The sequence below is a fragment of the Mus caroli genome, chromosome 11 (genome assembly GCF_900094665.2).
Source record: "Mus caroli chromosome 11, CAROLI_EIJ_v1.1, whole genome shotgun sequence".
Taxonomy (NCBI): Eukaryota; Metazoa; Chordata; class Mammalia; order Rodentia; family Muridae; genus Mus; species Mus caroli.
The window spans coordinates 63,862,071-63,883,316 of NC_034580.1; the positions used below are offsets into that span (position 1 = coordinate 63,862,071).

The window sequence follows — 21,246 nt, forward strand, 5'->3', positions numbered from 1 at the left end:
ATTTTTTAAATCGTGCTATCACTAGAGGGAGGAGTCCAGTTGCCCCCTGGATTGTCTGGGATGGACAGAGCCTGAAGCAGCCACAGGTGGCTCAGGCTTCAGGACAAGGATGTATTTATTATCAAATCCAGGCGGGACCATGGGGGCATCTGGAAAGGTAGAGAAGGCCAGAGGTGAGTCTGAGAAGGATGTGAAGGTCTAAGCAAGAATGGGGTCTCCAGCAGGGGTTCCAAGTAAGGTCAGAGGGAGGCAAGCCTGGTCTTGGTGACCAGGGTGTGTTGTGAAGGACATTTGTGGCAGACCCTTGGAAAGGAAAAGAGCCTCTTTGCTTATTTGCCTCCTCAGCCTCTGCCTTCATGACTTAGCTCTTCCAGTTTTCCTCTGTAACCCAGGCAGGCAGGGTTGGTCATGTGATTTTCCTTCACCAGCTGAGTTAACTGGGCCTACATAGGTTTGTGTTACTAAGCTCAGCTCTGCCTAGTTGTTTGTTGTTTTGTTTTGTTTTTCTGTCTCCTGGGTTGTGCTTAGAAATCACTCCACAAATGTTTGCGCAGTAGGTGAGCAAGCACTTTGTGACCTTGGCCTTGGGTCTGTAAAGTCATGAGTCCGCCCCCGCCCTCTGCCTTCCTCAGCTGCCCACACTCTTCAGGGAACATCAGCATCATCACATAGCCAGGTGCCATAGTGACCCCTTGCTACAACCCTACCTGTTCTGAACTCCATTCCTCTTTCTTTAATTCAGCCCATTTGGTGAGTGCTTGCGAGGAGGTGGGCGTGTCGGGATACAGAGAGCAGAGTCCTTTCCCTAAGGAGCTATAGTAGAATAGGAAGTCACAGATGGACAGGGTTATAATGAAACACAGGGGGTGGTGAATGCTACGAGGCAGGGCCTTTGGGGGAGTCAGGCAAGGAGCTGGTGTCTGAGTGCACCTAAAGGACCAGACTGACCTTAGGTAGTAAGTAAGAGGCTATCTAGCAGAGACTCAGCTTGAATGGAGCCTTGGAACTAGACGAAAGCCAATCTTATTTCAAGACTTTTTTTTTTTTAATCTCTGATGCTCATGGGTGAAAAATAAAAACCAGGCAGTATAAGCATCTACAAGATGCAGAAGCACATGCCCCAGCTTGTCAACCCCATTTTCACCAGCCCAGGAGCAAACACAGCACCTTATTGATTATGTTTGGAAACCAGGCCTTGGTTGGTGCAGAGGGGCGGGAGAAAACACCACAAAGGTTATAGAGAGTTGCCGGAGGGCGGCATTGTGACCCAGCCAGGCTTGGCAGACGAGGCTTTGCCTTATTTATAGGCAGAAAGGAGCCATTGAAGGGCTCAGAGATTCTTAGAAGCTTGAAGATGGCAGGTCACAACTCCAGCGAGGGCAGCACTGCGTTTGCTCACGGGAAACCCAGGGACATCTGCTTTTGAAGTAGGACCCTGGACTCTGCAGGGCTTCACCCTACTGCTAGGCTTTTCTCCCATGTCGGCTGCTAGGCACTTTTACTTGGGAAATGAACCCACTGATTCTCGCCAGCCACGAGCACAGTGACTCCTACCCCCCTGCCCGCACCGGCTCTCACCTTCTCTGTCCCTCAGATCCTTTGGCATGAAGATTCGAGGTCTCCTGGACCGCAAGGGCTCCTGGAAGAGGCTGGATGACATCCGGAACATCTTCTGGTGCCATAAGACCTTCACTTCAGGTGTGCAGAGCCAGGTGGAGGTGGCTGCCTTCTACTGTATCTGAAAATGTAGTTACATCCAACTTGTCCTGGGAGGAAAACTGAAGCCATAAAGAGTAGCAAAGGGCTGGGCAGGACCAGAGTTTGGAAAGTACACTCCAGACCGACTGGTTCCCTCTCTTGTCACCCCCTCCATCCCCCCAGAGTACGTCACCGAGCATTGGTGTGAGGACAGCTTCTTTGGGTACCAGTACCTGAATGGCGTCAACCCTGTCATGCTTCATTGCCTCTCCAGCTTGCCCAGCAAGCTGCCTGTCACCAATGACATGGTGGCACCTTTGCTGGGACCAGGCACCTGCCTACAAACAGAGCTAGAGGTGGGTGAGGGCCTCAGAAGTGGTCATAATAGGAGGGAGGGAGGTGGGCTACCATTGTGGACTAGGACTGTATGTGACAGTGGAATGGTCCAGGTCTGTGGGCCCTATCCACAGCGCAGGCCTGCCTATGTTTCAGGAACAGATACGGAGGAGGGCCGGGTGGGACTTGGGGTGGTTTGAGGACCGTTTTAGGGTCTTGGAGATTCCCCATGTTAAAGCTAAAGAGGACTGCGTTAGGACAGGCCAACCGAAGACTGGCAGGTGTAGCAGGAACGATTACAAAGGACTAGGAGCTCCGAGGATGTGGAGTAGGTGACAACCTATTCTCCTCTGTGACACCCAAGCCCTCAGACATTCTCCGAAGCTGAGGCTGTGGTTGGTAAATTCATTATGTATTGATTTCGGCTGTTGTTAGATACACTGAGGTCATATCTTAGGAGGGGAGTCCCTCTGAGCTGAGGGAGTAGGGCTGACAAGCTATGGGGGGGGGGGGGCAGAGGAAGTTGCCTTGTCCAATCCCAGAGGCCAGGTGAGAGATTACACAATGATAGACTCAACTAGACTTCATTCCGGGCATTCTGGGAAGGGTGCGGTACCTAGCGCTGGCCATTAGTGGCAGGTAGCAAGAACTGCTGAGTCTCGAACTGGGGAACCTCAGCTCCTCCTTGTTGCAGAGAGCAGAGAGAAAAGAGGGACACAGGGAGGAGAGGGCTTGTTAAGCCTCTTTGTGCCTTCTCCAGAGGGGGCACATCTTCCTGGCGGACTACTGGATCCTGGCGGAGGCTCCAGTTCATTGCATAAACGGTCTCCAACAGTATGTAACAGCTCCCCTCTGCCTGTTGTGGCTCAACCCACAGGGGGTGCTGCTGCCATTGGCAATCCAGGTGAGCCTCGGGATGAGATTTAAGGGGGTGGAGCCTCAGGCTAACAGGCTTGAGCCACACCTCTTACTACTCCGTCACGCAGCTCAGCCAGACACCAGGGCCAGAGAGTCCCATCTTTCTGCCCACTGATTGCGAGTTGGACTGGCTGCTGGCCAAGACGTGGGTGCGCAACTCTGAGTTTTTGGTGCACGAGAACAACACGCATTTTCTGTGCACGCATTTGCTATGCGAGGCCTTCTCCATGGCTACACTGCGTCAGCTGCCGCTCTGTCATCCAGTCTACAAGGTCCGCGGGATGCTGGGTTGAGACTAAAGGGAGCGGGGCCTGCAGGCCTTCCCGGACCTTCGGCTCACGTGACCTCGTTCCTCTGACAGCTCCTGCTTCCTCATACTCGCTACACGCTGCAGGTGAACACCATCGCAAGAGCCACGCTGCTTAACCCAGAAGGCCTCGTGGACAAGGTGCAGCCTCCCCGCCACGACCATAAGGCCCCGCCCCCAAGTATGCTTGCCCCGCCCACAAATTATGCTCTTGCTCCCCAGACCCTTGTGTAATCCTCCTCTGCCTCTTCCCATAAACTACGCCTCTTGCCCCTCCCCTAAACCTTGACCCAGTTGGTCAATCCTACCCCCTCAAAAGTAGGTTTTATGGGCAAGGCAGCCTTAGCCCAGCACGGCTCCCAGATGATCCCTACATTGTCACTCAAGGTCCCCTTCCTGCACTCTGTAGGTCCTCAGTCTGCACAGTCCAGTCCGCATTAGCAGGCCCGCGTGACCCTTGACTGCTTGATAAATCGCATATGCCCGCCCCTCCCTGAGCTGATCCATTAGTTTCAGTTGGTCTCCAGGCACTATGGGGTGGGGTGTGAGCCAGTTTGAGAAGCCCAGCTGTGTCCTGTGTCCCTAGGTCACGTCCATCGGTAGGCAGGGCCTCATCTACCTCATGAGCACCGGGCTGGCCCACTTCACCTACACGGATTTCTGCCTACCGGATAGCATACGGGCTCGTGGCGTCCTGACCATTCCCAACTACCACTACCGAGACGACGGCCTGAAGATCTGGGCGGCTATTGAGAGGTGTGGGGACCCTAAGGTCCTTCCAGCCACCAAGGTCTCCAGGCCCAGGGTGCATCGTGGGCTCCTGTTTTCATGTCAGTTGGAGGCCAGAGTCTTTGGGGTGTTCTGACTCCATCCAGTTTAAGAAATTCCCCCAAATAGGAACTGGCAGACAGGTTCCCTGTGAGAGAGATAGCAGGGGACTGGGAGTTGCCTTAAAGAAGGGAAGGAGCGCCGCCTTTAATCCCAGCACAGAGGCAGGCGGATTTCTGAGTTCGAGGCCAGCCTGGTCTACAAAGTGGGGTGGGGTACCAGGGCTATACAGAGAAACCCTGTCTCGAAAAACCAAAAACCAAAAACCAAAAAAAAAAAAAAAAAAAAAGAAGGGAAGGAGCAGAAGATCCCGGCTTGCTGGGGCAGGCGGGGTTTCTTCCTCCTGCCTACTGAACAGGGAGGGTGCAGAACACATAGACTCGACTCTCCTCTCCAGTACTTCCTAGAGAGGAGACCCAAAACTTCTTTTTTTAGAGGGTGTGGGGTACTTAGGAGAAGCCTAGGCAGTGTTTCCAGCCCGATCTGTGGGTCCTACTGAAGTCACCTTCTGTCTTTGGAGACTCAGTAGTAGACTCTGGCTGTCTGCTTCTCCCCACCCTGAGTGTCCTGGGCCTCAATGTCTGGCCTGGTCTAGGCCCTTGCCCATTACGGGGGGCACCAGCATTTTTTTCCTTGCAGGTTTGTCTCAGAGATCGTGAGTTACTATTACCCCAGCGATGCGTCTGTGCAGCAGGACTGTGAACTGCAGGCCTGGGTGGGTGAGATTTTTGCTCAGGCGTTCCTCGGACGGGAGAGTTCAGGTATCCTTCTCTGTCTTTATTTACACCATCTACCTCTCCTCCATGAACCAGTTCTTATTACTGAAACCCATACTACTAAATGGCATTTAATATGGTGCTGGGGATTGAACCCGGGGCCTTGCTCAGGCTAAGCAAGAGCTCTACCATTGAGCCCACCGAGCTGTATCTCTGAAGTCCATACCATTATTCTATTTAACTGCTAAGGCAGAATTCTAAGCCAGTCTGGACTGTTTCAGAAGCTCTTGCTTGTCAGCCTTGACCTCACGGTTCCTCCACCTTCGGGTATATTTATCTGCTGTGCACCATGTGGTGGGGGCCACCGCTGACTTCAACAGAACTTTTCTAGAACTTTTTCTTACATGCTTTTGTAATCATCTTGCTAGGTAGTCATGCTAGCCGCTAATTTTCTCCTCACTTTCTGTGGTCCCGAGCTTCTTTATGGAATGATTGATCGTGTCCTGCTTGGCTCCTGGTTTACGCTGCTCAGTCACCTACACCGTAGCACTTCCCAATCTGCCGACATGGCTCCTTTCAGCTCTGTTCCTCAAGTGCAGTGCCCAGCAGATGTCCCACCCCTCCCTCTCTCCCCACTCCCTTCTTCCCCCTCCCTCCCCCCCCCCCCCGTACCCTCCCCCTCCTTCCCTCCCTCCCTCCCTCCCTTAGTATTCTTTCAGTCCCAGGAATCTCAGCTTTTGCTCCCTGGTGGTCCTAACTCTTGGCTATCCTGGCTCTGTGATTCTTTTACACATTCTTCTTAATGGAAGAAACCTTACTTCTGTTGTCTTCTATGGTACATTTCCAGGTTTAGAAATTCAACATTGACTTTTCCAAAGGTCTTGGTCTGTCTGTCTCTGTCTCTGTCTCTGTCTCTGTCTCTGTCTCTGTCTCTGTCTCTGTCTCTGTCTCTGTCTCTGTCTTTCTGCCTCTGTTTGTCTCTCTGTTTAAAGGTTTGCTGCACCACCATGACCAGATGTTTTTATTTGTTTGTTTATTTGTTTATTTTACCATTTTGTTTGTTTGGCTTTTGTTTTTGTTTTAGTTTTCTCAAGACAGAGTTTCTCTATGTAACAACCCTGACTTTCCTGGAACTTGTTTTGTAGACCAGGCTGGCCTCCAAGTCTGAGATCCGCCTACCTCTGTCACCCCAGTCCTGGGATTAAAGGCGTATGCCACCAGGCCTGGGTATTTTTTTTTAATGTTTAATTACATTTTATTTGTTTGTTTGGTTTGTGTGCATGGGATCATAACAGTGCGTGTGTGGAAGTCAGAGGAAAACCCACAAGATCAGTTCTCTCCCTTCCACCGCATGGCTCCCAGGGGTTGAACTCAGGACACCAGGGTAGGGTGTCAAGTGCCTTTACCCACGGAGCCTTCTGTCGTTGCTTATTAAAGAGGCTCAAATGTCCACCTACCAGTTTCTCTTACTCTGGGCTTCTCAGTAGGGATGTGGCTTTTAGCTAACTGACTGCTTCTGGTGGCCACACAGGGGACTTCTATCTGGGGAGACTCAAAGAAGAGGTTAGTTTTAAGTCACCTTCAAATAGAAAGAACAGCTATAGCAGTCCTAGCCAGAAGGGACTTGGTATATATTTTTTAATCTTTTAGGCAAAAAGTTTCAAAGATACAGAATACTAGAGCACATTCTAATAACACCTTCATAAATAGCCTACCCATCAGAGTCTATGGTCAATATTTTGCCATTAAAAAAAAAAAGACTTATTTTATATATGAATGCTTTCTCTGCATGTACACTTGCATGCCAGAAGAGGGCATCAGATCCCATTATAGAGGGTTGTGAGCCACCATGTGGGTGCTGGGGATTGAACTCAAAACTTCTGGAAGAGCACGTAAGCCCTGGGCCACCTCTCCAGCCTACTACTTTTGATGAATCTTTTGCTTTTATTGCTGGAGTTTGTTTGATTTAGTCAGCGTGTCTAATGTAGTCCTAGCTGGCCTAAAACTTGATATGCAGATGAGGCTAGCCCAGGCTTTCAGTGTACAGATCTCTGCTTGCCTGTGTGCCCTTCTGAGTACTGGAATTAAAGGCATGTGCCACGACACCCAGCCCACAGTACCCTTTGGATAACCTTTTGTAGTTCTGAGAATCAAACCCAGGTCTTCCTACATGGTAAGCAGGTGTTGTACCACAAAATGTCAGTACTCATCATTATCACCCTCCCATGTAGTCCATCTCCACATTTCCCCATTGTGCTGTTTTCTTCCATCAATCCAACCGAGACAGGAGCCAATCAAGGACCATATCTTATTTAAACTTTAAAGGCTCTTTTAACTTAGTGTTTTGTGGAGTTTGTTGTTATTTGTTTTGACTTTTATTTTTTTGTTTGTTTTGACAAGGTCTCCCTACCTACCTTACTGGCCTAGAACTCTCTATGTAGACCAGACTGGCCACAAACTTTCAGAGATTTGCCTGCCCTTCCCTCCCTAGTGTTAGGACTAAAGGCATGCACCACCATGCATGGCCCCCTGTTAAAAATGTTTATTGTTAGACCACATGTAGTTATGGAAAAGCCCAGGTTTATGCTGTCCAGCGTGTTACCTAGTTGTTTTCTCGTATGTGACCCGTCTTATTCCTGTCTGGTGTAGATTTTGTAAACTGGGAGGAATGTATGAGGGCTGCACATTTTTCTCAGAATACTTCTCAGGTGATGCTGTGTCCTGTTTGCATCATATTGAAAGTGGCCTGATGTCAGCTTGTCTCAACATTTACGCGGCCAGGAGCGATTTCTAGGTTAAGGTGATGACAGCCAGGTCTCTCAGGTAGTTTAAAGGGTGACCTTTTCCTGTGTTTTGCAAACGCACTGTTAATCAGGATCCTGGCTGTTTCTTTCTCTTGGCTTATGTTTCCTGTTTAAGACTCAAATTGAGATTTAATTATTGTTGGTTCAGTTCCCCTCTTTACTAAGCTTGTCTGTGAGTCTGCACACTATAGCATTTTTCAGACTGACAACAACTCTTCCAGCCAGTACAAACTTACTTTAGATTCTAATTTAAAGGTAAAATATATTCACTATCGGGCCAATTGGACTATGGCTTTCAGATTTCAAGGGGGTAGGGGAATAAACACTATGAATTACAGAAAAGTCCTGTGGCCCAACTCCTGCATTACTTCTTTATTTACTTCCGGATTTAGAGAATCAGCTAGGATGGGAAGTTCAGAGGCTCCCTACCCACACTGGGCCAATCAATGCCTGATCACTGGGCCAATACCTGGTCCTCCGTCTCAGTTAACTGCCCCCTACCCCCTAGTCTGGCTCTAACTATCTGAGTACTCTTCTGTCTTCCTGGGCCCAGATGGATGGTTAATCTCTACTCTCTGCATCCTTTCCCATCATCAGGACCGCAGTCCCAGACTCTGACTCTACATTGTACCTTGGCTTTCCCTCTGCCGCCCCTCTTCCAGCCTCTTGCAGCCCACTCATTAAGCCTGCAGCATCATTCCCCGGACAGTCCTCAGAAACCACGAAGAAGCTCATGCTCAGCTGTCCCACCGCAGCCTTAGCTTCAATCCCCTCCCAGGGATTGCCCCACCACTCCTGCATCTTAGCATCTCATGTCACTTCATCCAACCGACAATTACAGGGCTCTTAATATCTATTAAGTATCGTTCTAGACACTGGGGTTCAGCAGCGAACCAATAGACAAAACTTCTGCTCTTAATGGAACTTAGCATGGTTTGTGGGAGACGACGATGATCAGCAACTGTGTTAGATGGCTGTGAGTACTAGGAAGGAACCCAGAATCTCCTCAGGGAGAATATTTCATATAGGTAGCCATAGGACGACTCTCTGAGGAGCTGGGGCTTGAGTGAAGATCTGAAGGGGTTGAGGGAAGCAGTTGAGTGGATAATTGGGACGAGATACTCAGGCAGTGGTAAGATAAGTGCAAAGGCCCTGGGGTCTGGGTATACCAGAGTGTTTGAGGAATATCACAAAGACCTCCCGTGTAGCCAGAGTAGAGTAGGTAAAGGGAAGAAAAGTTGGGAGGGGAACAAGGAGCCAGTAAAGTGAGTGATAGGGGAACTCTCTAGAAGGTTCTAGTGAAAGGTGACATCATTTGATTTATGAGTGAGTGTGTGTGTGTGTGTGTGTGTGTGTGTGTATACCCACCTTCAACCCCTGATTTAGCCCAACAAAGGATAGAGGAGGAAATGCAGGACTCACCCAAGAGAGATGGTGGTGACTGGATAGTGGTGGAAAACATGGCGACCAGGAAAGGTGGGCATCTAGAAATGTTTGCTGATATGTGTAATGTGAGGTAAGAGGAGGGGAGAGCACACCGAATTTGATCTGAGTGCCTGGATAAAGGGTACAGTTGTCAGGTGGGAGGTGGGTGACATACTTCTTTAATCTCAGCACTCCGGAGGCAGAAGCAGGAGAACCTGTGTGTGTTCGAGGCCAGCCTGTTCTACAAATCAATTTACAGGACAGCCGGGGCTACACAGAGAAACCCTGTCTTAAAACAAACAAACAAGAGAATACAGTTGTCATGCCAAGGGTGGTGGGTAGTCTTTAATCCTAGCACTTCTGAGGTAGAGGAAGGCAGATCTCTGAGTTAGAGCCAGCCTGGCCTGCATAGAGCCAACAGCCAGAGCGGCATAGAAAGACCTTAAAAAAAAAAAAGTACAGTTGTCCCTTGGCACCTGAGAGGGATCCATTCCAGACGTAACCCCTACTTCAGTACCAAAAGCCATGCTCCATCCCTTACCCCACAAGGATGGTTGCTTTCTACTTAAGACCACACTTGGGTTTAGCTGTCACTGGTATCCTCCTCCTATCTTGCTTTATTAAACTTGTCTGTGATTTCATTCATCAGAGCCAGAGAGTAAAGTCATGAACTTGGGTGAGGTCCGTGTGCTAGAAAGATGGAGGACCAAGCTTGACAGGGCTCTCTTATTATCTACTGATCTATTTATTTTGAGACAGGGTCAGATATATCTCAGACTGGCCTTAGGCTCATTACCTAGCCAAGGATGACCTTGAACTGATCTTCCTGTTTCCACTCTGGAATGCTGGGATTACAGCCTTGTGCCACCAACACTGGGTTTATGCTGTGCTGAGGAGAAAACTGAGGGCTTCGTGTACATTTAGAAACAACAACAACAAAAGCATGCTACCAATGAAGCCGAGTCGCCAGCCCTTCTGCATTTTCTTTTTAAGTGATTTTTAAAAATTGTTCTATTGATTTTCATTACATCTATTTATTGTGTGTGTGTATGATGCAGGCGTACGCATGGCGTGTGTGTGTGTGTGTGTGTGTGTGTGTGTGTGTGTGTGTGTGTGAAACTCAGGTTGTCAGGCTTGGTGACAAGGGCCTTCACCTGTCTTTCGGGCCCCTTTTACTTGTTTGTTTTTGTTGTTACTTGTTTTTTTGTTGTTGTTGTTTGTTTTGTTTTGTTTTTGTTTTTGTTTTTGTTTTTGTTTTTTTGAGACAGGGTTTCTCTGTNTAGCCCTGGCTGTCCTGGAACTCACTTTGTAGACCAGGCTGGCCTCGAACTCAGAAATCTGCCTGCCTCTGCCTCCCAAATGCTGGGATTAAAGGTGTGGACCACCATTGCTGGGCTTTGTTTTTGATTTGAGATGAGATCTCACTGTAGCATCCAATCAGCTTTGAACTCCCGAGCTCCAGCGGTCCTGCCTCAACCTCCCAAAGATCCGAGACTATAGATGTGACCTCTGCATCTAGTCTCTGTCATATTTAAATCTCACCTATCCCTCAACACAGGAAGACTCTCTTTCCAGGACGGTGTAGCCCCAGCTCCAGTTTCTGTCCCGTGGATCTCTTCTTAGGTTTCAAAGTTTCCTTTAATCTTTCCTTCCGCCTTCCCCGCTGAGAACGTTTGAAGAACGTACTCTGTGGTCTCTTGTCGCTTCTGCTAAGCAGAGGATGCTTTGCTGGTGGACTTGCATGGATATTGGTAACAAGAGCAGAACTAAGTCATGAATGTTGCTATGGGCTAGAGAGGAACTAGCAACGGAAGTACCTTCCCGGGCAGAGATGGGCAGCTTGGTGCGGGCTCTGTCACAGGCTCTGAGCCGGTTTTTCATCATTTTCCAGTCCATCGACCAAATCCGATCCTGATCCCCTTCAAAGATCACAGCTCTTGGTGGTGGCCATCCCAGAGCTAATTTTAATGCTTGTAGTCCATGTCTAGCCCGTATTTCTTCCCTCTCCCCTTTCAGTGAGCCCCTGCCCTGAGACACCCCCAGGAATCCAGCGCCTCCCATCCATACCCACACCCTCTTCCTTTCCCCTCCACACCCAGGCTTCCCAAGCCGGCTGTGCACCCCAGGAGAGCTCGTGAAGTATCTCACCGCAATCATCTTTAACTGCTCCGCCCAGCATGCTGCGGTCAATAGTGGGCAGGTAAAGCTTGGGAGAGCAAGCCTAGGGGCACTGGGCCACCCAACGTGTTAGCTTCCAAAGGTGTATTAGCCTTGGCAACCTCAAGTCAGGGTTCTGCTTGAGTGAATGGGTGGGTCAGGGTTGGGGTGGGATTATTGTTGGCTTTGAGGTTGGAGTGGTGACTGGGTGGGGTGAAGGGCTATTGTTGACTGACGCTTGGGTGAATGGGTGGGATTATTGTTGGCTTTGAGGCTGGAGTGGTGACTGGGTGGGGGAAGGGCTATTGTTGAGTGACGCTTGGGTGAGGCTGTATCCAAAGTTACAGTGGCGACTCTTGGGAGTCAGATATAAATTGGGATCAGAGCTTGAATTTGGCAAGAACTGGCTACATAGAGCATCAAGGTATTCTTGAGGCATACCTGCCCAAGGGCTCTGATGAGGGCTGCCTCTTCTCTGGGTTCTCCTCCCTCCATGGTGACTCACGCTGCCCACTCGTGAAACAGTGGGTAGAGAATGACAAACGGGTGACATGGGCTTCTGGGACTTTCCATAGTCACTCGTTTCTAAACTTTGAGATCTGGGATGATGGTGGTGGAATCAGAAATGAGGGAGAGGATGCTTAGACACCTCCAACCAGGGTGTTGGGGTTGTCTCCACAGCATGACTTTGGGGCCTGGATGCCCAACGCCCCATCATCCATGAGGCAGCCTCCCCCTCAGACCAAGGGCGACACGACAATGAAGAGTTACCTAGACACCCTCCCAGAGGTGAACACCACCTGTAGAAACCTTCTCCTCTTCTGGCTGGTCAGCCAAGAGCCAAAGGACCAGGTATGTGCATGGAGATGGGAGACACAGGGTGGGCATTGCAGGGCCTACACAGTGAAGAGGTTGCTCTGGAGAAGGAAGGTTGAATGCTAATCGCTGGGATTTATGTCCACTGCTCAGCTGCCTCGAAAGTCTTTTTGTCTTAACAGGAAACAATACTTGATCTCCAAGGACACACATAGGAAATAGCAAATGCCACTTTGGTGGCTGGGTATGACATCTATGTCATTTACAAATTATCCGTCCATTCATCCATCCATCCAATCATGCATTCATCCATCAACTACTCGTTAATTCACCCAAGCATTACACATGGGGCTCCTCCTACATGTCTGCATAGTGCTTGATACTAGATACTTAAAGTTGAATGAGAGCCCATCACCTGGACCACCACTTACATGACACCTTAATGCTATATAGAGGTGAACATCCGGGTGTTGTGGGAAACACTCCTATATCAACCCTCCATTCGCCATCACTTCCTAAGCACCATCGGCTGGAATTGTTATCGAACTGAAACAGAGGCACGGGTAGGGCCTGGTGGGACCTCCCTGAGGGTCTGGGAGAACCTAAGAAAGTTTCATGGAGGACGTGACGTACAAGCTGAAACCCGTGGGACAAGTAGGAGTTTGGCAGACAGAGGAGGGACAAGGTTGGTTTCCAGGCAAAGGGAGGGACAAGCAGGAGTGGAAGGGAGAGTATCATAGGATCATTGAGATTTGGCAGTGACACAGCAGGGCAGGGTGCAGAGCAAGGAAGGACTTTGAGTAGTAGTTATTCAGAGGACAATGAGGCCACTCAGGGCTTTTAAACTAGAAGTGACATGACTTAATTTGTCCTAGCAAGGGTGTTCCTGTGACTGTGTCACTGGCTGAGAGGGACAGGTTTGGAGAGAGGAAATGAGACAGCGAAGGAGTTTGGGCTAAAGTGAGCAGCGATTGAATCACCAGTTACCAGCATGGCCATTCACACCTCGCCTCGGCGCCCAGCATGCCGCTCTGTCTTCTTGATCTCAGCCCCACGCCAGGGTCACATGTCACCTGTGGGCACCCCCACTTCTCACATTTTTGGGGCTTTTTCTAGTGCTAGATTTCTTCTTTTTTAAATTCTCTCTAGCCACTTTTTTATTTCTTTAAATTTTTTAAAAGATATATTTATTTTATGTATATGAGTACACACTTTAGTTGTACAGATGGTTGTGAGCCTTCATGTGATTGTTGGGAATTGAACTTAGGACCTCTGCTTGCTCTGGTCAACCCCACTTGCTCCGACCAAAGATTTATTTATTAGTATAAGTTCACTGTAGCTGTCTTCAAACGCACCAGAAGAGGGTATCAGATCTCATTATGGGTGGTTGTGAGCCACCATGTGGTTGCTGGGATTTGAACTCAGTACCTTTGGAAGAGCAGTCGGTGCTCTTACCCACNGAACCATCTCACCAGCCCCTTCTTTAAATTTTTATTGTTTGCTTTGTCTGTTTTTTTGTTTGTTTGTTTTTGTTTTTTTTTTTGAGTTTTTTTATGTAGTTCTGGCTGTTCTGGAGCTCAGTAAGGAGGCCAGGCTGGGCTCTAATTCACGGGCATCTTTCTGACTCTGCCTCCCAAGTGCTGAGATTAAAGCTGTGTGCCACAATACCCTTTATTTATTTAATGTATGTATGATGTATTTATTTATTTATTTTTGAGGACCTGGAAAGATGGCTCAGTAGTTAGAGCCCTTTCTGCTCCTCCAAAGGACTCAGGTTTGCTTCTGCACCCATATAGAGGCTAACAGCTCTGTAACTCCAGTTGCAGGGAATCCAGCATCCTTTCTGGCCTTTGTGGGCACCAGCATGTTTGTGGTATACATACATACATACATGCATACATACATACATAAATACATTCATACATGTAGGCAAAAACCATATAAAATAAACATAATAAAACTGAGTTTCTCAGTCTTTCCCAGGCTGGCCTTGAACTCCTGGGTCCAAGCCCTCTGCCTGTTTCAGTCTTTAGAGAAACCAAGGTTATAGACATGTACCACAGTGCCTGGTTCAGTGTGTGTGTGTGTGTGTGTGTGTGCATGTGCGCGCGAGTGCATGAGAAATGGATTGAATCCAGGGCCTTGAGCATTTTAAGCAAGCACTGTAACATGAAGTACATCCCCAACCTTCCTAGCAAGTTTTTTAAAATTACAATTCTGCATTTATCTACTGGGGAATGGGATGCACATTCCTGGGCCCAGGTGTGGAGGGCAGAGGACCACTCTCAAGGGCCCAGGAGAAGATCAGGTCACCCTGGGTGGCATCAAGCCCCTGTATCTACTGGTCCATTCCCGAGCAAGCTTTCACTTACCACCCTTTACTCTGGGACCACAGGAACTTATCCTTAGACCCTACCCCCTGCCGTTCCCAAGGAATGAATGAACAAGATGATCATTGGGAGGTTCCCCCCCCATAAGCCAGGGAAACTTCCAACAACAATAACAGTAACTGCCAGTTATGAGGATCTGATCTGTGTCTCAGTCACTGGGTCAGATATAAAGGACAGTATCTTAAAATACAAAACAAGTAGCCAGGCGGTGGTGGCGGCACACCTTTAATCCCAGCACCTGGGAAGCAGAGGGCAGGTGGAGCTCTGAGTTTGAGGCCAGCCTGGTCTACATATTGAGTTCCAGGACAGCCAGGACTACACAGAGAAACTCTATCATGGAAAAGCCAAAATAATTAACTAAGTAACTAAGTAAATAAATAAATAAATAACACAAAGCAAGTGAGTAGCTATATTTAAGATGTCTAATATAGTGCTGGTGACCATCTGTAGGGGAGAAAATTGACATTCGGAAATTAAATAGTTTGCTTAGTTCACAAAGCCTTGTGATGGCCTTGGATTTAGTCTGTTATGCTTCTGTGTTCTGCTCTTCTCATGATTCTGTTGTTGATTCAGGAATTAGGTATCAGTTTGCTGGATAAACATAGAGCCGGTCATTTGTTTGTCTTTCTGTTTGTTTGTTTTTTGAAACAGGTCTCTATGTGCCCTGGCTATCTTGGAACTCACTATGTAGACCAGGCTGGCCTTGAACTCACAGAGATCTTCCTGCCTTTGCCTCCAGAGTATTGGGATTAAACAAGCATACCATCATGCTCTATCTTTTTAAAATGTATTTTATTTTAGTAATGTGTGTATTGGTGAGGGGACATGCCAGCCTGGGCTATAGGGTGACTTCTAGGCTAACCTGAACTATAGGGTGAATAAAACCCTGTTAAGGAAATGAAAAGACTGGTAATATAAAGAAATTATAAACGATTTCTGACTTTTTGGTTGTGAGCCTGGCTCACAACAGCTGTACCATCTCTCCAGCCCAGCAATTCTAATTAAAAAATTATATATATATATATATATATATATATATATATATGAACAAAAGTACACATGAGGAATGGGGAAGGGAATTCTTAGAGAGAAAGTTATACTGCTTACAGTTTCATGGAAACTCGGGATGAAGCAAATGGTTTTGTAAGAACACAGAAACAGCTAGCGCTTTAGAAGATATGGAAACCATACACAAGGGATAGATAGGTGTGCTGGCACAGGTTGGCAGTCCCTCGGAGTCCCAGGTTCAGGCCTGGGATCTAAGGCAAGAAAACCATGCCCAGTTCCTTGGTGTTTCTTTTTCTTTTCTTTTCTTTTTTTTTTTTTTTTGAGAGAGCTTTTATTTATTTATTTATTTATTTATTTATTTTTAATATATTTTATTACGTATTTTCCTCAATTACATTTCCAATGCTATCCCAAAAGTCCCTCATACCCTCCCCCCTCTCCTCCATTTCCCTACCCACCCATTCCCATTTTTTTTTTTTTTTGGCCCTGGCGTTCCCCTGTACTGGGGCATATAAAGTTTGTGTGTCCAATCCAGTGATGGCCGACTAGGCCATCTTTTGATACTCCTTGGTGTTTCAAACCTCTGGAAAGCACAGGAAAAGGCAGAATCTTTCTGAATCATGGGAGCCTGGTTCTCTGACTAGCTGAGGCTGTGACCTTTAAGGGAGGTGGATCTCATTAGAGGGCCCCAGTCACGGCTTTACACTTCATATTCGTGACGTCTTTAATTTGGCCATGCTAAGCCTCAATTTCCTTATCTACAAAGTGGGTCTCACAGAAGAACCCGTCCTAGGGGTTGTTTGTATGGTTGTGACGGTTCATATAAAGTACTTACGTGTCAACTGTTATTAAGAAAATGAAATTATAAACTACTCAGCTCCAACAGTCTTAAAAACACAGCAGCCAATAAAGGCAAGTACTGTGTAGTAAACAATGGTGTGCTCTGGCCAGGTCTGGTGTATGCTGAGAACGAGAGGCTGGTTCACCTTATGGAGCTTAGCGATATTGTTTATTCCATCAATACGGAAGCATACTGTATAATTAGCCCATCCTAGCTGAAGATGAACTTGATCAATGCAGATAGCCATCGCCAATAAAATCTGTTTGAAACCCCCCTGATAGAATTTTAATTAAAGCGTATATTTTTTTTGGTTGGTTGGTTTTTTTGTTTGTTTGTTTTTTGTTTGTTTGTTTTTGTTTGTTTGTTTTTGAGACAGAGGTTTTCTGTATGACATCCCTAACTGCCCTGAAGTTGAATTGTAGACCAGACTGTCCTCGAACTCAGAGACCCACCTGCCTCTGCCTATTGAATGCTGGGATTGAAGCCTTGTGCCACAGTGCCTGGCCCTAAAGTATATCTTTAAAAAAACAAAAAACAAAAAACAAAAAAACACTGTGTTTATGATGAATAGAGGTCTTCACATTAAAATCAGGGGCAAGACAATAATTCCCGTTATGACTGCTGCTATTTAACAAGAAATGGTAAAACATCAATAGTATTGGTGTTGTATGAAGGCTAAGGAACTGGACCCATGCGTTTTTGACTCTGACAGTCTCTGTGGAAGGACAGTTCTAAACACAGGATGGCACTGGCTGACGTTCTCTGTGAGATTCCCTGCTTGTGGTGTCCAGGTTCCCAAGTGTAATAGTGTTACCGTGATGGTGGTTATATATAGATAACAGAGGTTTCATCATGCCAGATGACTGTAAAGATATCTCAGAACCAGGCTGCTGAATGTCCCCAGGGGTTGGGTTTAGCAAACCTGTGTGCTGATATATATTCTTGGACCTGTTTTCTGGACTATGTTTGCTAACCTCTGTTGAGTGGCGAATGTGACTGTGTTCTGAGTTTAAAGCGTGGGTCTGGCACTGGGGGTTGGGAGAGGCTGGACTTGGGCTTTTCTTCAGTCTCCCCTGTTGAGATCCAGGAATCGGCATCCAGAGTCACAGTGACATGAGACAGGTTGCCAGCAGAGGAGGCGCTCAGACTAGATTGGCTAGGGCCCAAGGAACAGTCTGTGCTCTACACTGCCTGGGTTTCTGCGGTTGGAGGCTGTCTTGGTTATTTTTCTATTGTGACAAAACATGGTGAACAAGGTAGCTTATAAAAGAAAACATTTCCCTGAGGGCTCATGGTTCCAGAGGGTTGACATCGGGGAGCATGGCCCAGGAGCATGCTCCTGAGAGTTCACAGCTGATCCATGGTTCAAGGTGTTTTGTTTTGATTTTCTTTTCTTCTCTCTCTTTCTTTCTCTCTTCCTCTCTTCCTCTCTCTCTTCCCCTCTCTCTCTCTTTTGAGACAAGGTTTCACTGTGTAGCACTGGCTGTCCTGGAACTCACTCTGTAGACCAGGCTGGCCTTGAACTCAGAAATCCACCTGCCTTTTCCCAAGTGCTGGGATTAAAGGTGTGTGCCAACCTGCACAGCCACTTGAGGTGTTTTAAAATTTGGAATGGAATGGGTTTTTGTAACCTCAAAACCCACCTCGGCGACACACCTCCTCCAAGAAGGGCACATCTCCAAATTCTTCCCAAACTGTTCCATCAACTGGAGACCGAGCCTCCAAATACATGAGCCTGTGGGGGCCATTCTTTCAGAGTCACACTGTGGGGAAGAGGGCTGGCATTGTGATCTGAAGGGCTTGTGACCGATTGTGTCTCTAGATAACACCTTGACTGTATGTGTTGACATGCCAACCTTCATTACACTCTATCTCATCTCAAACAGCTTTCTAACATCTCGACCTGTTTTCCCCCAGAGGCCTCTGGGCACCTATCCAGATGAACACTTCACAGAGGAGGCCCCACGGCAGAGCATCGAAGCCTTCCAGAACTGCCTGGCCCAGATCTCAAAGGACATCAGGGAGCGCAACCAGAGCCTGGCACTGCCCTATGCCTACTTGGATCCTCCACTCATTGAGAACAGTGTCTCCATCTAAGACCCACTTGGAAGCATCCCAGAGGGAAGGAAGTTACAACTAAGGGGAAGGCTAACTCCCTAGGGCCTTCCAGGCCTCTTTAATCTCAGTTTGGATCTTCTCCTCTGCCCACGGGACCACGATGGCCTTGACATTATATCAATGTGTCCTGAGCTGTGAGGGACCAGTACAGCAGTGTTCAGGGTGAAAGCCGCTAACTAAAGTCAAATGCACAATAGAACCCATGCCCTTCTTATGTGTGGAATCCTCTCCCACATCAGGTTGCTCAGCTTGAGTTTCTGAGCTCTCTTTCGACATTCCAGTTAAACCCACTCCCATCCTATTGTCTGTCTTTGAGCCCAGTGACTTCAATAAAAGCTAACGTATTTGGCTCTCATTTCCTTTGTTTTGATGATGATGATAATGGCGATGGTGGTGATGGTGATATGGGGTGGACCAAGTTGGGGTGGGTAGAAGTCCTGGGGTGAGGAGCAAGAGTGAATCTGTGGGCCATCTTTTAGGAGACAGGCACCTTCCCTGCTCACTGTCCAGTCTGCTGTTCCTACCTTTACTTCCTGGAGTGAGGCATCCAGATCAGAAGGAATGGCTGGACCCAGGGATTGTCAGGAAGAGACTAGGCATTTTGCAAAGGCTCTGAGCCCAGGCTTTTTTTCTGGGTGTGCTACTGTTAGTCGTACCACTTAAATCCGGTTCTGCTCCTGGACATGTACAGAGCTCATCCCTGGCCTTCTTGTGCATGGGTGGAGTCACATGTAGAACTCTGGGCTGACTTACGTGCAGAAGTGGTGTTATCATCTCTAGACTTCACAGAGACGGTCCAGAATTCTCTGCTTCTGCATTCTGGTAGCTGACATTATAGAAGCGCCGCCACCTGTCCGGTGTGTCTGAGGGACTTGAAGGGAGGCACATCTGGCTGAGTTGGATGTTGTGAAGCTGCTGAAATCTGTGAGACGGCTGAATTATTGTGGAGTAATCACCCCCCCAACCTGGTCTGGATGAATCTGAAGTCTCCCTTTCCCCTTTCAGTCACATCATCTTTAAACATGAAGGTCTGTGAGTCTGGAGCCGCTGCCCAGAGCTCTCCCCAGATGTTTTTCACTGTCTGTCCTGCCATGTAGCCCATGCTGGCCCCAAGCCATGAATCATTCCGCAGCTGCCTCCTGATTCTGGCAAACGGTCTCCTTTGCTCCGAGTGACAGGGGATTCAACTTTAGAGTCAGATGAATTAGAGGCAACTCTGTGCCCTCTACCAGGGCCTTCGGTGGCCGAGGGCTTTAGTAGGCTGCACAGGGCTCTTGACTCTATCCCAGACCATTATCAGCTTCGGTGAAGAGCCTTCAGCTGAAATGTTCAAATAAGGAGTGTCTCCCAGAGCCCGGAGAGTGCACTGCCGGCTTCCTTTCCTCATTTTCTTCTAGTCCCAGAATCTCTGGATTCAAACAAACCCCTTGTCTCATTGGAGTCATGTGTGTATGTGTGTGTGTGTGTGTGTGTATGGTATGTATGTGGTATATGTATGTGTATGTGGTGTATGTGTGTGTATGTGTGTGAGCTGTGTGTGTGGTGTGTGTATTTATATGTGTGTGGGGTGTATGTGTGGTATGTATGATGTGTGTATGGATGTGTATATGATGTGTATGTGGTGTGTGTATATATGTGTTTTTTGTGTGTGTGTTTGTGTGTGTTGATGAACACAAACTGTGGCAAAGACTGGATTGTCTCTCCCTGATTCCAGAAGAGTGGAATTCCCATGCTACTGCATAGAAGAGGTGTTTGGAGCATATTCTTTCTGAAGAGCCCAGTGATTTTGCTTAAAAAACAAAACAAAACCCTGGTTTGTTTTGCTTTAGAGCTAAGAAACTCTAGGAGTGCCCTCTTGTGGCCAGCTGGGCTAAGACGGGAGGAAAATAGAGACCCCTTTAACCCCAACCTTGATCAGGCCACTGCACAGGCAGCTATCTCCCCAGTGCAGCACCTCATGCGGCACCAAGACTCCATCAGAAGGCATACGGGCCCTGCGAAATGCTCCTGAGCAGGAGAGGGAAGGACTAGGGTGGGTCATGGGAATCCGGTTCCTCAGAAAGCCAGCTTTGGAGATTTATTGGGAAGACACACCTGGTGGTGTGGAGGACTTCTGCCCGGACTCCGCATGTCTGAGGGGAGATGCAAGAGAGGCTCAGCCTGCACTTCTGTCTAATGGGGTTGTTCCGGCACGGAGGCTGGATTCCCCACCAGTGGGGAAATCGTCACACGTGCCGGTCTCTTCTCTGCCGACCTAGAGCAAGTTTCCCCGACCCAGAGGTCCCAGAGAAATGGGAGTCGGAAGAAGCCCTGGAAAGTCCCTCCCTGAACTGGTGTTCTGGGATCTGTTTGACTCATAACTGTCTCCCCACCTTTGCTCTCAACATCAGGGAAGCAACCGAGAATTCCCCAAGCTGACTCCTGCTTTCAGTTAATGGAGCGATGGACGGACTCCACATCAACAGAGGAGTTCTTACAGATGGTGGCAAATGTAGTCAGAAACACAAACCAGACGGCACGCGCTGGTGTGACTGGAGGGGAGGGATTAGGTGTGGTGGCTGGCGAAGGTCTGCCAAGGACATGACACTGGAGACCAGACCCAGACCTCAAGACAAAGACAAACAAATAATGAACCAAACAAACGAGCAGACAAACAAACAAACAACAAACAAACCACTCTGAAAACAGTTTGGAGGGGGAGTGTTACAAATCAAGGGCACATGTTCCAGACACAGAATGGAAGCCAAAGTGGCTACAACAAGATGTTGAGTCACACAGGTTCCCGTCTATGGTTAGAAGGGCGATGCTTTTTGAGCAAGAGACAGGTATGATTTGATTTTGTCCTCTTTGTCCCAGAGGAGTGGGGCCCCAGGGGATTGTTATC

At 48.0% G+C, this 21,246-nt stretch overlaps 1 protein-coding gene across 1 annotated transcript in view; it reads left to right on the forward strand.

The window, feature by feature from the left end:
* Window positions 1–18,717, forward strand: part of Aloxe3 (arachidonate lipoxygenase 3) — a 23,521-nt gene extending 4,804 nt beyond the window's left edge. The window contains exons 6-15 of the mRNA XM_021176868.1: window positions 1,595–1,698; window positions 1,882–2,054; window positions 2,795–2,938; window positions 3,021–3,224; window positions 3,314–3,400; window positions 3,846–4,015; window positions 4,727–4,848; window positions 11,132–11,232; window positions 11,871–12,041; window positions 18,162–18,717. Coding sequence (XP_021032527.1) covers window positions 1,595–1,698; window positions 1,882–2,054; window positions 2,795–2,938; window positions 3,021–3,224; window positions 3,314–3,400; window positions 3,846–4,015; window positions 4,727–4,848; window positions 11,132–11,232; window positions 11,871–12,041; window positions 18,162–18,341 — 1,456 coding nt within the window. The 3' untranslated portion in view covers window positions 18,342–18,717. The remainder of the gene's footprint in view (window positions 1–1,594; window positions 1,699–1,881; window positions 2,055–2,794; window positions 2,939–3,020; window positions 3,225–3,313; window positions 3,401–3,845; window positions 4,016–4,726; window positions 4,849–11,131; window positions 11,233–11,870; window positions 12,042–18,161) is intronic.
* Window positions 18,718–21,246: the final 2,529 nt, after the last annotated feature.